The 16,307-nt window shown below is 37.1% G+C and overlaps 1 protein-coding gene across 1 annotated transcript in view; it reads right to left on the reverse strand.

Annotated features, from left to right (window-relative positions):
- The window catches only part of LOC125252572 (potassium/sodium hyperpolarization-activated cyclic nucleotide-gated channel 1), a 134,405-nt gene that overhangs the window by 34,993 nt on the left and 83,105 nt on the right, over positions 1-16,307 (reverse strand). The window contains exon 4 of the mRNA XM_048165993.1: positions 6,465-6,683. Coding sequence (XP_048021950.1) covers positions 6,465-6,683 — 219 coding nt within the window. The remainder of the gene's footprint in view (positions 1-6,464; positions 6,684-16,307) is intronic.

The raw sequence follows: 16,307 nt of genomic DNA on the forward strand, positions 1-16,307 counted from the left end.
TCCAACAAACAACCCACCTGTTTAACCTTTCCGTTCAATCATGCAACAGCCTGTATTCATGAAGCATTACATAACAAGACTGCTGATGTGACAAAGGATTCTAGCTGTTTATACTGTTTTTGATCATAGAATATCATTGCCTCGCTCTCCTGCAGTGGAATTCTCTGTAAATGCCAGGAAAAAATGTCTGGGTTTATTCCTAAACTGGTATCAACAATGACATCAGGTGAATGAGGTGAACGTTGACCTCACATCAGAGAAACTTCTCCCCGAAATGCTTTCCTGCCGATCTTCTTTGATCTTGCACTTTGAAAGAACTCTTCCGCTCCTGTGCAGCTCCCTGCTCAGCACACAACCACGTGTCGTGGTTCCTTTCTGGGTCTGATCTCATCCATGTGCTGGTTTGATCTGCTGATCATAGGAGATCTGCTACTGCAAAGCCACAGATGAGTTGAATGATGAGAGATAAGGCTGTTGAAGCACGGTTATCTTCCTTTAGTCGGCTTTCTTACGCTTGTCTTTGCAAATGGAACAGATAGGATCACAATAAGTCAGACGGTGCAAGAGCCGCGTCAAAAAATTCTTCCGCAGATATGTTATAAAACCACTGATTACTATTAATTTTATGCAAGTATTATTGTTATTTTGAATATATTTATTGATATATTTTTATAATAAGAAGAAGAAATATTATATGCATTGATAAAATTCAGATTGCATTGAGATTGTGAGAGTCATGCTTTTATTTCATCCCATATTGTATTTAATAGTATTATAATGATAGTTTATAATCATCAGCACAAACCCTCTTTTGGCATTAAAAAACTACCGTCAGGATTTACTAAAGACACGCAGTGAAAAATTAGCACTGGACACAGTTATTTTTGCAGCTGACCTTGCTGCAAATGCATTTGTAGGAGTTTCCCTTTTAGACACAAAATGTATGGGAGGAGAGTATTTAAATGAATCATGCAACGTGATTTACTAAGGTTTGCGCTAGTTAATTTACTGGTATTTGTGCCATTATTTAACGCCCAAAAAAGCATGTCTTATACCAGACGCTAATTTGCGCTGTTCTTGGTAGACTGTGTTGGTCACTATGGAAATGATCGGCTGAGTCCGTGTTCTTTAATTTGCGCATCATCAGTAGATCACATGCAGAACTTTGTTGAAAGACTGAGGCCCCGTTTACACTAGTGCATTTTCGTTTTAAAATGCATTAGTTTTGCTACGGTTACGCCTGTTGTTTACACTACGCCGATGTGTTTGAAACTCAAAAATGGAGACTTTTGAAAGTGCTTTTGAAAATGCCGGGATTGTGTTTCAGTATAAACGGACCAAAACGCATACTTTTGAAAATGATGGTGTGGCTGCCCACGTTCGCTCCCTGACGACCATGTAAACAATAACATGGAGACTGAATTGCAATCTTTGCTGGCTTTGTTGAAATTTTTAGCAGCTATTGTGCAGTTAAATTTTTTTTTTAATACTGCAGCTGCCTACATTAGCAAGAGGCAACTGTTTACACTTGTACGCACATGCCCAGTGTGCATGAACGGTCATGTGACATGCATTTTTTCGGCTGTGTAGTGTAGATGGAGATCATTTCTGAAATGCTGTGGAAACGCCAGTGTAGACAAGGAACGTTTTCATTTTAAAACGCCATTTTAAAACAAAAACGCACTTGTTTAAACGGGGCCTGAGTTGTCGGAAGCTTATTGATGGTGACGTTGAAGTCATGTGACTGTGGTGTTGTTCGTTTATATTCTACGTTTAACTTTTGACTTTACTTCTGCTGAATGTATTCGCTCTTCAAAATGTAAAAAAGTGTTAATTTGTGATGATCATCAGGATGAACAAAACGTCTAAGAATCACAAACTTTTGTTGGTCACAGAGCTTATTTTCTGCAATTGGCCTAACTCAAAAGCCAATGGAAAAATCCTACTGGGTTTTTGTTAAGGGAACAAGGGAGATGCTAACTTCCTGGTTTGCGTACAAAAATATGGCATACCTGCTGCCTAACTTAACTCTGACTGGACATTGCATTTATGTGCTCAACAAACCTGTATGAATGCTCAGTGCTGCAAAAACATGTTGTAAATAGAAACCTTTGATGCTCTTCACAGACACAGCACTTGAAAGCAGTCGTCTATCAGCATGAACCGGCTTGACATGGTGCTCTGTACTACCAGTACTACATTTTTCCATAAAATTTTTTTTTTAGCTATGGTACTTTAATTAGAATGCTGTGCTTTTGCTATTAAACAGTTAAAATGTCAGTTAAATAAGTTGGTTAAACAGCTTAGTTGGGACAACAGCATAGTATCCAAAATAAGACATATGTACGCTGGTGACCAGCGATGCTGTTCTTCTCGGCAGTATTGGCCAGTGACATTGGCTTTGTCATTTGACCTCCTCTGTTTATATATATAGTGACCACTGAGAGGACCGCTCAATAAGAATGTCTTTTGCAGATCTCTGGGCAGGGGAGCCGTATCTAATATCCATTTGCAATGGAGCCAGATTTTAATTGGCATTATGGCGGGATGAAACCACAGCGGTGACATTGCGATTCTAAGTGAAGTGTGTAACACTGCTCGTTTGTGTCGAACGCTACACGGCCACGGCAAGGTCAAAAAATCATATTTAAATTGAAGATAAGAGTCCATGCCGGGACAGGCAGAGAGATGTAAATTCATAGAAGCCCTTTGTCCGTTTCAGACCGCTGTGTCATTGTCGCAGTGAAGGTGACACCAGCTACGTGTGCAACTCAGATAAGCCCGTGCACAGCGGCCATGACAGGGAAATTGATGGTACACATGGTCCATGGATGTGTGCAGCACCCTGTTTTCCAGAGTAAAGGAATCTCATTAGCTTGGAAATCCCATACTTTGTTCTGCTAAAAGGTTTCAGCTAAATGGCTTTGTCAATCAAAAAGATGTAAGGGTCGGCTGTAATGAGAAGATGCAACTTTATAAATGCAAGAAAACTCTTAGATGATATTTTAAACAGTGGCAACAAATGAGCTAGAGTGAAATTGAGCCTGTGATTGTCTCTGGATAGTAGTTTGATCGTATGTGGGAATGTATACATGCTACTCAATAAATTTAAAGGATGCTATTGCCTCTGACATTTAGCAGACAGTTTATTTCCTATGGCAGCTTATAGTACATCAACTTAATATTGTCTGTAATTTAAACTCAAATTTCTGTGTTAATTGGCTAAAAGTTATTTATTTATTTTTTTAAAAATTAGTTTGTAGAAATTGTCTTTAACTTTGGAAATTAGGCAGTGGATTTCTAGTTCCTAGCATGCTTTGCATTTGGACTGGATCAGGAGAATAAATGTTGAAAATAAGTGTTAATTTATTTGTTTTTAGTGAAGGAAAGACCTGTTAGTGTTTAATGCTGTTATGTTTGACATTTAAAAGAGTCTCTGTAATGTTGAAGTTTTTGTGGTTAGAAGAAGGCTCTATAAGCTAATGCCAGTGACAAGTAATATCTTACTTGTTCATTAAATATAGATGTTAAAAAAGTTATGTTAGCATGTGCTATGATAGCTGTTGAATTGAATTTGAACTGAAACGGATAAGATTAATTGGTTTCAGGGCTACAACTCTGGTAGTTGGAACAACTTAATTTTTTTGAGTAATCAACTTAAAAATTTGTGTTTATGCTACAAATTATTAAGTTCTAACTCAATGTAGCTTGTTGGTTGAACGTAAATTCACTCAAAGTTGTCATAACTCAAAATAACTGATGAAAACTGTTGCGTTATTAAGTTGGCTTGAAAAAAGCCAACTTACTGATCTGCTATATAAACTTATTATTATTCTTCCGTCTTCTTCTTCTTCTGAGCCAAATTTTAGACTGCATCTCCTCCTAGAGCTTTAAAGCTACAACCACCAAACTTGGCCCAGACCTTCAAACTGTTCTGACTCGAGTTTGCTATGTCTTTTCAGACTGATCCGACTTACGGTTTTCCTAAAAATGCTGATTAAAACTGTAAAAAACTCCCATTGACTTACATTGAAAATCTGAACATTCCATCAAACTCCAACTGTCAAAATTCAAATCTAAACAAACTGAAGCCCATTAAACTCAATGAAGCTTCCATTCAATGTACTATTACTAAGCCATTCAAACTCACTCAAACTCATAAACTAACTAACTTTCTAACTATCTAACTAACTATCTAACTAACTATATCTATCTACACACACTCACTCACACTTACTTACTCATACATTATCTAGCTTTTAAACTACTAAACTAAAACTTCAACTATTTCAAACTAAAAAGCTTAAAACTTCAAGCTTTTAAAACTAATCCTAACCTTCTGGCTAGGCTTTTTCAAGCCAACTTAAAGTTTGTCTACGAACTTTACTCATCTAGTTTTTGTTGTTGTTGTTGAGCCAACACATTTTTTTAGAGTGTACAACAGCTTGTCACTGGGTCAGTAACCTCAAAAAGTACTAATATGCTCTCTTAAGAGGTATATAAGTTTAAAAAAATGCACTTTTTGAGGGTACTGCCCAGTAACAAGCTGTTACACCCCTAAAAGTACAGTCTTTCTCTGACATTGTTGCCTATTCTACATAATTCTTTTTCATTTAGTCTGTGCCAACTCCCTGGAGCACAATCCCATTCTCTCCATTTCCATCTCGTCTTTCCATTCATCCACTGTAATGGTATTAAACGGAGAAGCTGATGGCTCATGTTGGCATGTCGTTGTGTGTTGTGACGTTAACCTGGCTCGTTGAGGTCACAGATGAGGAAAAAACCCTCCTCCCATGGGACAAAGCAGCTCTGGCTCCCCTTACACATGCTTTGGCCCAGAGAGAGTGTTTTTGTCTTTCACTTGGGATAAATCCTCTTTGAAAGCATGGCGATATAATGATCCACTAACGGTACAACAAGCACTCAAAGACAGGAGGAGTTTAGAATGAGGGATAATCTGACAATCCCTCCTCTCATGGTATCTCAGGGAGGAAGCTGCATGCTGTTTAGAGGAAGTGGAATCAATACGCTGTGGCATCTCTGACTTGATGACTTAAGTATCACAATCCTTGATTTAGCTTAGTAATGAACTATACAGTTGAGGTCAGAGAACAGCAGTGTTAAGCAGCGATAGCACCGGTTCCAAAAACCTGTGCAGGTGAGAATTACGCACCGCGGTAGACGTGTTTGTGCTGGTATTGCTATATGCTGTTTACATGCGAGTCTGACAAAGAAACGTGGTGTTATGAGCAGGATATGTGGAAAGAACATGATTTTAAGGGTTGTTTGTTAGGCAACAAACTGAGCAACATTTTGCTGCTGTAATGCAGAATTTAAATGAAGCATGGACACAGTTTGTGCATATTGGCTATTTTTCAGTGGCTTTATGCGAGTTATCAAAGTTATGTTTTATAATATTATTTTTACTGATCTGAGTCAGTTGCACTTATGCCAGACTTTATTTTGTAGTAATAATAATAGTTTTTATTACTTTTTAAATAATTAATATAATTAATTATTCATAATATTTTAGAATAATCAAGAATATGAATTACTAATTATTAATATTTCATTGTATTATTATTAATGCATTTATTGTAATTATTTAATAATTGAGAATTAATTCTTCTTAATAATAATAGTAATTGTTTTTATATAATCAATTAATATAATGAATTCATATTCTAATGTCACTTAATCAAGAATACGTTTTAATAACACTAAAATAATAAAAATGATTAATGATTAATAATAATAAATTTGGGATTTTTCCTAAATTATTATTATTATTATTATGAATAAAAAGGAGAATTAATTAATTTTCTTAATCATAATCATAATAAATCATAATCATAGTGTTTTAATAACACTAAAATAATACGAATTATTACTGATTAATAATAATACATTCTGGACTTTTCCAAAATTATTATTATTACGAATAAAAAGAAGAATTAATAATTTTCTTAATCATAATCATAATAAATCATATTCATAATATTTTATTAATAAATAATATGAATTAGTAATGAATAACAATTTTGGATTATTCAACAATTATTATACAATTTTTTAAATTATTATTATAATTATTATTTATTATTATCATCATCATCATTTTGTAATATATGTTGCAGGGATAAATTACTCATTTTGGCTATATCATTCATCCAAACCAAATTCTAGACCTGTAGATTCCAGCCCTGAACCTGTACATGTTTTCTGAAGCATGCAGTCTTCTTCCCATGTAGCAGAGGTAGAATTTCTTTGACGTCAGATCAATATTGATGTCATTCTTGAATGATTGATGAGCTTATAATGTGATACATGATGATGACACAGATTACTACGCTATCATGGAGTTGTAAGATCACATGCATGTCCAATGAAGGCATGGTGGTGGAAATATCAAAACAACGCAAACAACGCAGCTAGGTGAATGAAACCGATGAGGTTGCGCTTACCTTCTCTTGGTACTGTCGTCGAGACGAGTCCAGAGACTGGATGAGAGCTGTGGCGTGGCCCACAAACATGGCGTAACAGGTAGCGCCTACAATCATACTAAGCATGGTGATCCAAAGGTCTGACATGCTGACGGGCGCCCTGGCTCCATACCCAATACACAGCATGTGACTCATGGCCTTAAATAGGGCGTAAGAGTACTGCTTTCCCCAGGAGTCGTTCTAAGAGAGCGGAAGAGACAGAGAGGAGAAGATGAGACAAAAAGAAAAACAGTCAGTGATAGAAGAGCAGGTGGAGTGAATTTAACACATGCAGGCTTGTAGGCAAAAAAACTCTGTGCTATATCAGTGAGTCTCCATAGAGCGTCCTGACAACTGAACCTTCATGCATGGCAAACTATCTCTCTCCATGCATCTCTCCTTCCTCTTTCTCTCTGTTCCCTTTTATATGTTGTAATCCATCCATTATATATATGGAAGATTGTTTCCGCCATGAAATAAAAAATAAAAAAGGTAATTGCGAGTTTATATCTCACAATTTTGACTTTTTTTCTCAGAATTATGAGATATAAACTCATTGCAAGATATAAAGTCAGAATTGCGTGATAGTGATATAAAGTCAGAATGGCAAGATATAATGTCAGAATTGCGATATTTAAAGTCAGAATCACGAGTTATAAAATCAGAATCACGAGATATAAAGTCAGAATTGTGAGATATAATATAAAGTCAGAATTGCGTGTTATAAAGTCAGAATTGTGTGACAAAGTCAGAACTGCAAGTTATGAAGTCAGAATTGTGTGATATAAAGTCAGAATTGTGAGATATAAAGTCAGAATTGCGTGATATAAAGTCAGAATTGTGTGATATAAAGTCAGAATTGCGAGTTATAAAGTCAGAATTGCTTGATATAAAGTCAGAATTGTGAGATATAAAGTCAGAATTGTGAGATATAAAGTCAGAATTGCGTGGTATAAAGTCAGAATTGCGTGATATAAAGTCAGAATTGCGTGATATAAAGTCAGAATTGCGAGTTATAAAGTCAGAATTGCTTGATATAAAGTCAGAATTGCTTGATATAAAGTCAGAATTGCAAGTTATAAAGTCAGAATTGTGATATAAAGTGAGAATTGCGAGTTATAAAGTCAGAATTGTGAGATATAAAGTCAGAATTGTGTGATATAAAGTCAGAACTGCGAGTTATAAAGTCAGAATTGCGAGTTTATATCTTGGAATTCTGACTATAAGACGCAATTGCGAGTTTATATCTCACAATTCTGACTTTATATCACGCAATTATGAATTTATAACTCGCAACTGCGAGTTTAAATCTTGCAATTCTGGGAAAAGTTTAGAATTATGAGATAAAGTCATAATTACCTTTTTTATTTATTTTTTTAATTTAGTGGTGGAAACAAGCTTATTAATTATTTTTAAATAATATATATTGGCATTTTGCCAGTTATTTATTTGTTTATTTGTTTGGTCTGTTTTATCACTCTCTGACAAAATACCCCTGCTCTACACCATCTTTTTGTCTCTGTGTCATTTGCAGCAGGGTGTGAAAACAAGAGATGGGTTTGGTGTCTGCTAATCAACTTGGATTACTTCCATTAGCTGCCGTCAGTTGATGTACTGCTCTGTGGATCCCTAATGCTGGACAAGAGAAGAAGAGGAAGGACACTTTCAGTCCTCTCACAGGCTATTAGAGCAGCTGATTTTAATGAAGAACTGTGCGAATAGAAAGAGACAAACTGTACTGCAGATATACTGCAGAGTGCCTGACCCTGTTCAGAATCAATACATCAGATCATGAAAACAAGATGCCAAAGGTAGAAACATTCCAAGCAAGTTGTTTTTTTGGTCGTCTTTTATCTTTTATAATATAATATAATATAATATATATAATATAATATAATATAATATAATATAATATAATATAATATAATATAACAATTAGTTATTTCTCTATTAAAAAAAAAAAATATTTAAGATCTGAAATATAATGTGCTTTAATTCTTATTTTTATAAAAAATGATCTGTTTCTCATTCCGTTTCATTGTAAAATCCTCATTGAATCAGCATTAAATATTTTTGGGAGGTCATACCAAATATAACAATGCTCTGTTTATGTCTGATAAATTTGCTTCTCTGACTTATTTTATATCCAGAAGCTATTTTCAGTTTGCTCTGTCACTACTCGATGTCAGCATTACTCGCAGACATTAGTTGGTATGTTTTGCTGAGAACACTGACTAAAACAATTCACATATTATTTCCCGATGGCCTCATCTCCTTGTGTTTATGTGAAAACTCACTAGAGGGATGTGACAGCTCTGTGTTCATGGATGGAGTCTGGAATGGATTTGCTGACTGCTCAAATCTCTTCCTGCTCTTTTTGAAGAGGAAAAAGTGCTGAGGAAGCCGACAAAAGCTCGTTGAACCGCTCTTAAACCTGCGCACCGCTGCCTGCCAACCCACAGGGCTCTCAAACGCAAGCCGGGACGTATCACACACGCTAGTTCTGCAGAGTGTGTTTGCCTGCATGTGTCAAGAGAACTTTAGAAAAATACTCCTGATGTGCTGTCTCTCTCTATGGGTGTATTATCTCCAGTACTGAGTCACATATTAATGCCAAATCTACTGTAATCTCCATGCTGATTCGCTTATTCCTTTTGAGGACTGATGGAAAAATTATGGCATAATTGCTCAAATTGAGGTTGCAAAATAAATAATAAATAAATGGCATCATATTAGATATTCCCTGTAGCATTTTGTGCTGGAATTGCATCAGGATCCATGTCAATTTACACCATACTACATTTGTGGGAGGGGAAAAGAGAAAAAGTATTTTTTCTGGTGTGTTGTCTATGGGGTTGCTATAGTAGTCTAGTTGGTTGCTACAACATTGCTAAGGTGTTCTGAGTGGTTGCTAGGGCATTGCTAGGTTGTTGATAGGGTCTTCTGAGTTGTTGCTAGGGCATTGCTAATGTGTTGCTAGGTGGTAGATAGGGGTTTCTGGGTAGTTTTACTAGGGTGTTGCTATGTGGTTGCTAGGATGTTCTGAGTGGTTTCTAGGTGGTTGATAGGTTGTTCTCAGTTGTGGTTGCTACAGCTTTGCCAGAGTATTTCTATGTGCTTGCTAGGATGTTCTGAGTTGTTGCTAACGAGTTGCTAGGTGGTTTATAGGGTGTTGCTATGTGGTTGCTGATGTTTTGAGTGGTTTCTAGATGGTTGCTACAGCTTTGCTAGAGTATTGCTATGTGCTTGCTAGAATGTTCTGAGTTGTTGCTAGGGTGTTGATAATGTGTTGCTCTGTGGCTTATAAGGGTTTCTGGGTAGTTTTACTAGGGTGTTGCTATGTGGTTGCTAGATGTTCTGAGTGGTTTCTAGGTGTTTGATAGTGTGTTCTGGGTGGTGGTTGCTACAGCATTGCTAGGGTGTTGCTATGTGCTTGCTAGGATGTTCTGAGTTGTTGCTAGGGCACTGCTAATGTGTTGCAAGGTGGTAGATGGGGGTTTCTGGGTAGTTTTACTAGGGTGTTGCTATGTGGTTGCTACAGCTTTGCTAGAGTATTGCTATGTGCTTGCTAGAATGTTCTGAGTTGTTGCTAGGGTGTTGATAATGTGTTTTGCTATGTGGCTTATAAGGGTTTCTGGGTAGTTTTACTAGGGTGTTGCTATGTGGTTGCTAGATGTTCTGAGTGGTTTCTAGGTGGTTGATAGGGTGTTCTGGGTGGTGGTTGCTACAGCATTGCTAGGGTATTGCTGAGTTGTTGCTAGGGCACTGCTAATGTGTTGCTAGGTGGTAGATAGGGGGTTTCTGGCTAGTTTTACTAGGGTGTTGCTATGTGGTTGCTAGGATGTTTTGAGTGGTGTCTAGGTGGTTAATAGGGTGTTCTGGGTGGTGGTTTCTACAGCATTGCTAGGGTGTTGAATGTTCCGAGTTGTTGCTAGGGTGTTGATAATGTGTTGCTATGTGGTTGCTAGATGTTCTGAGTGGTTTCTAGGTGGTTAATAGGGTGTTCTGGGTGGTGGTTTCTACAGCATTGCTAGGGTGTTGCTATGTGCTTGCTAGGATGTTCTGAGTTGTTGCTAGGGCACTGCTAATGTGTTGCTAGGTGGTAGATAGGGGGTTTCTGGCTAGTTTTACTAGGGTGTTGCTATGTGGTTGCTAGGATGTTTTGAGTGGTTTCTAGGTGGTTGCTACAGCTTTGCTAAAGTATTGCTATGTGCTTGCTAGAATGTTCTGAGTTGTTGCTAGGGTGTTGATAATGTGTTGCCCTGTGGCTTATAAGGGTTTCTGGGTAGTTTTACTAGGGTGTTGCTATGTGGTTGCTAGATGTTCTGAAGGGTTTCTATGTGGTTGATAGGGTGTTCTGGGTGGTGGTTGCTACAGCATTGCTAGGGTGTTGCTATGTGCTTGCTAGGATGTTCTGAGTTGTTGCTAGGGTGTTGCTAGGTAGTTGATATTGATTTATGGGTGGTTGTTTATTAGCACAAATCAAAACCGAATTTTATTCTAGTCCAATCCTTAAATATGGCTCAAGTCCCTCTTAAAGATTTTTTCTCTGTTTTACTGTCTGCCAGGCTCATTACAAAAGTTGAATAAAAATGGTAAGCATATTAGACTGTAACTTTCAATTATAAAATATATAGCATTTAATATTACCAGTTTTATGTAAATAGTAAGTCATGCTTTCCAACACCTGGAAATAATTAAATTATTACACAAATTAAAACCCAGAAGAGCTTCCCTTGTAGTTTCTGATGACCAGGCGCTCAAGAGAAGGGATCCGTCCCAATCAGACTCACTCCAGAAACGCCTACAACCTCTCATCCTCCACACTCAGACACTGTTTTAACTAACACTCTATACTGGCGTATTTGATAGCTGTGGATCCTTAAGTGGTCTGCTGATGATTAGAAGAGCCCACTTGGGAAATGTGTTGATTGACTGATAATCTTTGTGTATGTTGTAGTGTGTGTGTGCTACAGAAGGTGTCAAAATCAGCACCATGTTTAGAATCTCAGGGAGACCGTGAGCGAAAGCAACTACACACCAGGTGCCGGTTGCATAAAATGTTTAGACTCGTAGTTGATTAGTTAGTCATGTATTTTTTTTTCTTCAAGACTGGTCATTACTTTTTAAAGTCAGATTCATGAAAAGGTAGATTGGTCTAATTTGAATATGAAAAGTAAGAGTGATTAGCCCCTAACTAACTGCTAGCTGGTCAGACTAGTTCTTAAGACACAGTATTAACTTGGCACCATTAGAGGCTATGTTTATGCAACTGGTGTGTTGCTCAGGTCTTATAGTTCAGCTAATCCTCATAATAGTCACATGAGACACTCACGTGCGCACACGTGAATAATCCAACATACCACTAAAACGTGTGTATGTGCACATGGTTTTACACCATTGGGAAGCTACTTCAAATAATTTCAGAATTTAAAGCAGTACAACAACAGTAAAGTAATCGTTATCTCATAGCGTAGCGTATAGCGATTTACTAACAAAGTAGCTAACTGCATTAGCTATTTACAATAAGCTATATTAATTAGAAATAATTACAAAAAAAATATAAATACAAATAAGCAATGAGAGGCAGTGTGTTACTGTGATTTTACCATGTTTAAGTGGTGTAAAAATGTTACTGGGGATATAAATAACTCTTCCTGATTAGCTAGCTACAACTGCATGCGCAGTACAGTATTTTGCATGCTACACATTTATTAGAAACAAAATAGCCTGTTAATGGATAAGCTACACTATTTATTGACACTACTGAAAAATGTAGCAAGTTTAATAGCGCTGCTATGTTTAGCTAGCCTGGGTGCCAGCCCGAACCCCGCCCACAACATTTTTTGGACGGGAAGTTCGGTCTGGACTCGATCCATTGTGGAGTATTAATGCTCGGCTCCCAGAAGGCCGAGCCAATCAAATTGCCAGGGCGGGCTTTAATCGATGATGGACAGGCTATCTGCGGTTACGTAACCACCCACGTCATTAAAGAGCGCTTGGGGAGTTTGATTGACAAGCGATCTAACCAATCAGAACGCCGCATCCGCCATTTTTTCCGACAAAGCAGTCAGGAGTTAGAAGATTAACATCGGTGGAGTTAAACTTGAAAAATTTTGCATATTGACGTCTTTCCGCGTTTGAAACAACATTCATTCTCATGTTCATTCATGTTTATTTGATGCTATAAATGGACTAGTAGAAAGAGATGATCGGTTAACGAGCCTCTTGAGCTGAGGCGCTACAGCAATCTGTCACGATCATGGTCACAACACATTAAAGAGCCACAAAACGGTTTTTATGGTTTGAATTTTTTTAATAACTACACAGTTTGAAAGCTGGGACTTTGTTTAATATCATAAGTTACCTGCTCTGTCTCGTCTGTCGATGTGTTGTCAGTTTCCTCTTTGCTCCGCGATGTATTTTCCACTCTGTGTGGCGTGATAGCGCCACGGCTTGTCGGACAAAGCAACAGTAACTAAGGGGGGCGAGTCTTTGCGAAAGGTCAATTAGTTTACAACAATGATGGCTGTTGAAGAATTGAGATGTGTAGATTCCGCCATCGCGTCCGTTATAGAAGATATCGACAGCGCATTAATTTTAAAAGAGGAACAGAGGACCGCGATCAAGGCATTTGTCGATGGGAAAGATGTCTTTGCCGTCCTTCCTACGGGATTCGGCAAAAGTTTGATTTATCAGCTGGCCCCGATGGTCGCTAAGAGTTCTGTTGACAACTATGCGTCGCTCAACATACGTCACTTACTCTGTAGCTCTGATTGGTTGTAGGTCTATCCAATTGAGGTCTTTCCTGGATCGGTTGAAATACGCCCCCATAATCAAAGCCCAATGGAGCAGTATCAGACTCATATTCTGACTAGAATTGTGTATGACCACGTCAGGCTAATGTTTAGCTAGTGGCTCCAGCACTGTAGACACATTTACACATCCTCCTTTCATAAATTTGTCCAAGTCTTTTGTGTGGAAAATCCATTCAACTGCTCAACAATTGCAGTGAAACGGCTGTCCCAAACATCTGAAGTTCTTTCTCCAGTATATCAGAGCCGTGCTCCTCCTGTGATATTAAACAAGAGGGCCGCTCCCCTCACCCAGCTGTGACTCTCTCAGACGTGACCAGACATGCAGTAATTGAAATTCAATCCAATTCAGCCATTCCAGCTAATCACACGCTAACTTACCAGGCCGAGTTTGTCAGAAAAGGGTAAAAAGAGGCTCCTATAAACCACCTCCACCTGAAGAGGTGTTTTTATCTGAACATGCTTTGTCATTTTCTTAATCTTCTAACTGTTTAAACAAGGAAAGTGTAGACCAGCAGTGTTGGGGTAAGCAACTTGAGTTACGTAATCAGATTACGTTTTCAAGTAACTAGTAAATATACAGTTAATAGATGACCATTTCAATAAAACATTGAATTTGTTGAATTTACACTGTTTTAACCACCAGGCATCACTAGCTTGTGGCGCGTTGAGTGCATTTGTTGCAGTATTTCTGTTCATTGTTAGTTCATGTCAGCTAGGCTCTATTAAATAATATTAACAGATACAACTCTTGATTGTAATGATGCAGTAGTAAATGTTAAAATTAACATTAATAATTGCTTTAGAAGTATATGTTATTATAGTTCATGTTAATTAATGCAGTTAGCTAATGTTAACAAATGGAACCTTTATTGTAAAGTGTTACCCATTTCCATTTGCATATTGAAAAGTCATTGAAAAAGATTTTAATGATATTACTAGCGCAAATCTGTGGGAAAAATGTAATGATAAACAAAAAAATATTTTTTAAATTTGACTGCATATGCAACAAATATGGCATTTTATTATAGTAAAGTGTGGTACTTTGTATTTTATCTGACTATGCATACATGTACAGTATTTATTTTCTTTTAAAAAAGGGAAATCAAGTTTTGTTTTATAAAAGACCACAATCTCTAATTTCTGAAAACTGAATGCTTGTGTGCCGTTTCAGCGATTAATTGTTTTCTTGGTTCGTTTTCAGCAAGCAGCTCTCACTATCTTCTGATTTCTGCTTCTGCCTCTGTCTATCTCCTTCTACCTTTTTTGTCTATCTGTTTTTCTTCTTCTCTCACCTTTTCTCTTCTCTTCCCTCAGTATGTCTCCTGATGGATGTCAGCTAAGCTATCTAAAGTGACATGTGAGATAAAACGAAAGGCCAAGCAATCGTCTCAACAGGCCCCTTGAGAATTAAAAGCAATCTTTTACAGGCTCCCAAACAGATCCCTGTTTTATCCCTTACATCTGGTAATTAATTACTATAACAAGGAGACTTTATTAAATAAAAGTAGAAACTATTGATTTGGCACATCTCAAAAGACTGACTAAAATCAAAGTTAAAAAGACTATTGCATATTAAATACAAGTTAAGCTTGATCAACAGCATCTATCATGCACTTACAGTAAAAATGTAAATGTATTGAGCAAAATATTTATGTTTTGAAATCCTGTATATTTCAGTCAAAGCATTTTTTGCTGGATTTTACAAGTAGATGTACGACTAAACTGTTAATCAAGACACATACTATTGATGGAGCTTAACATAAATCAATAATATATCATATCCAGAAAGTCCAAGCCAAAATAATTTTATTGTTTACAAACCAAATCACATTTTCTGTTGCTGTAATCCATTCAGGGAGTTGCTAAACTCTCAAAACAGTTTAAAAGTAATGATAAGAAAAAGGAAAAAGACATTTCCAAATATCTGGCCCCTCAAATTCTGGTCTGCCTTTTTGCCTTGAGCGTGTGTGTCAGAAAAACAAAGACCTTTTATTTAGGACTATTTACTTTTCATAAACCTGAGAGGATTAGTGAACTCCTACTTCTTCTAATTCGTCTTTCTGCAATGTTATCTACTCTCATAATCTCTCGCAAAATGACTCCTTGTTATGATAGTCTCATTAAAATTGCCTTGGGAATTGCAGTCTTTGTTCAGAATGGATTACTAGCATATTGCTCACAGTATGCATATACTGTGCAGTATACACTGCCTATTATTTTCTTTAAGTAGTTTTGGAACCATAGTAAAACGTAATGAAAATGGATGAACAGTAGTGTTGTCACTACTGACTAAGCTGCATGATTTGTAAAGCAAACTTTGTGAATAATTGCAGGTAATTTGCATTTCCAAATTTGTTAAAATGCTCTTGGTAGTCCGATCAAATAATGAATCAAAGAACTCTACGTCCAAAATCACATACTGGTATGGTTTGAAATTTATGCGACCGGTAAAAAGTATGAATGAATGTAATCCGGATGTACTGTATCCGCCATGTTGTCACTGTCATGTAACCTACGGCATCAGTTGCGTCGCTTCACTGGCATCCATAAATCCTCTCCTGTGACCTCATGAAACAGTAAAGTGTCTATTGAATGTGCACTTCAGAATCTCGCTGGAAGTAGTAGGTCATCCAGGTACTTTTCTCCCAGTGTTTTATGAATACTATGAATTCAGACATACTTCTCTGGTGGCATATGGTTTTTTGCCTTCTATATAGTATGGAAGTACACATATTCGGATGCAGCACATGTTATACAACAGCTGATATTACTGCTTTGCATTGTGGATATGGTATTTTATGCAATGTGCTCAAGTTGCTTAGTTGTAGAAAATGTTGTAGAATTTGCATAACTGTGCATGGTATAAATACTGTAAAAATAGTAAATTCTATTCCGAACATAGCCTTGCTGCTTTCTCCACTACAACCATAGAAAAGGCAAGTGGAAAAACAGCGCCCTCTATCCAAGCCCACCAGCAAACTAAATTGACATGGGGCCTTTTGCATGC

Source organism: Megalobrama amblycephala, linkage group LG18, assembly GCF_018812025.1.
Source record: "Megalobrama amblycephala isolate DHTTF-2021 linkage group LG18, ASM1881202v1, whole genome shotgun sequence".
In the NCBI taxonomy this organism is placed as follows: domain Eukaryota; kingdom Metazoa; phylum Chordata; class Actinopteri; order Cypriniformes; family Xenocyprididae; genus Megalobrama; species Megalobrama amblycephala.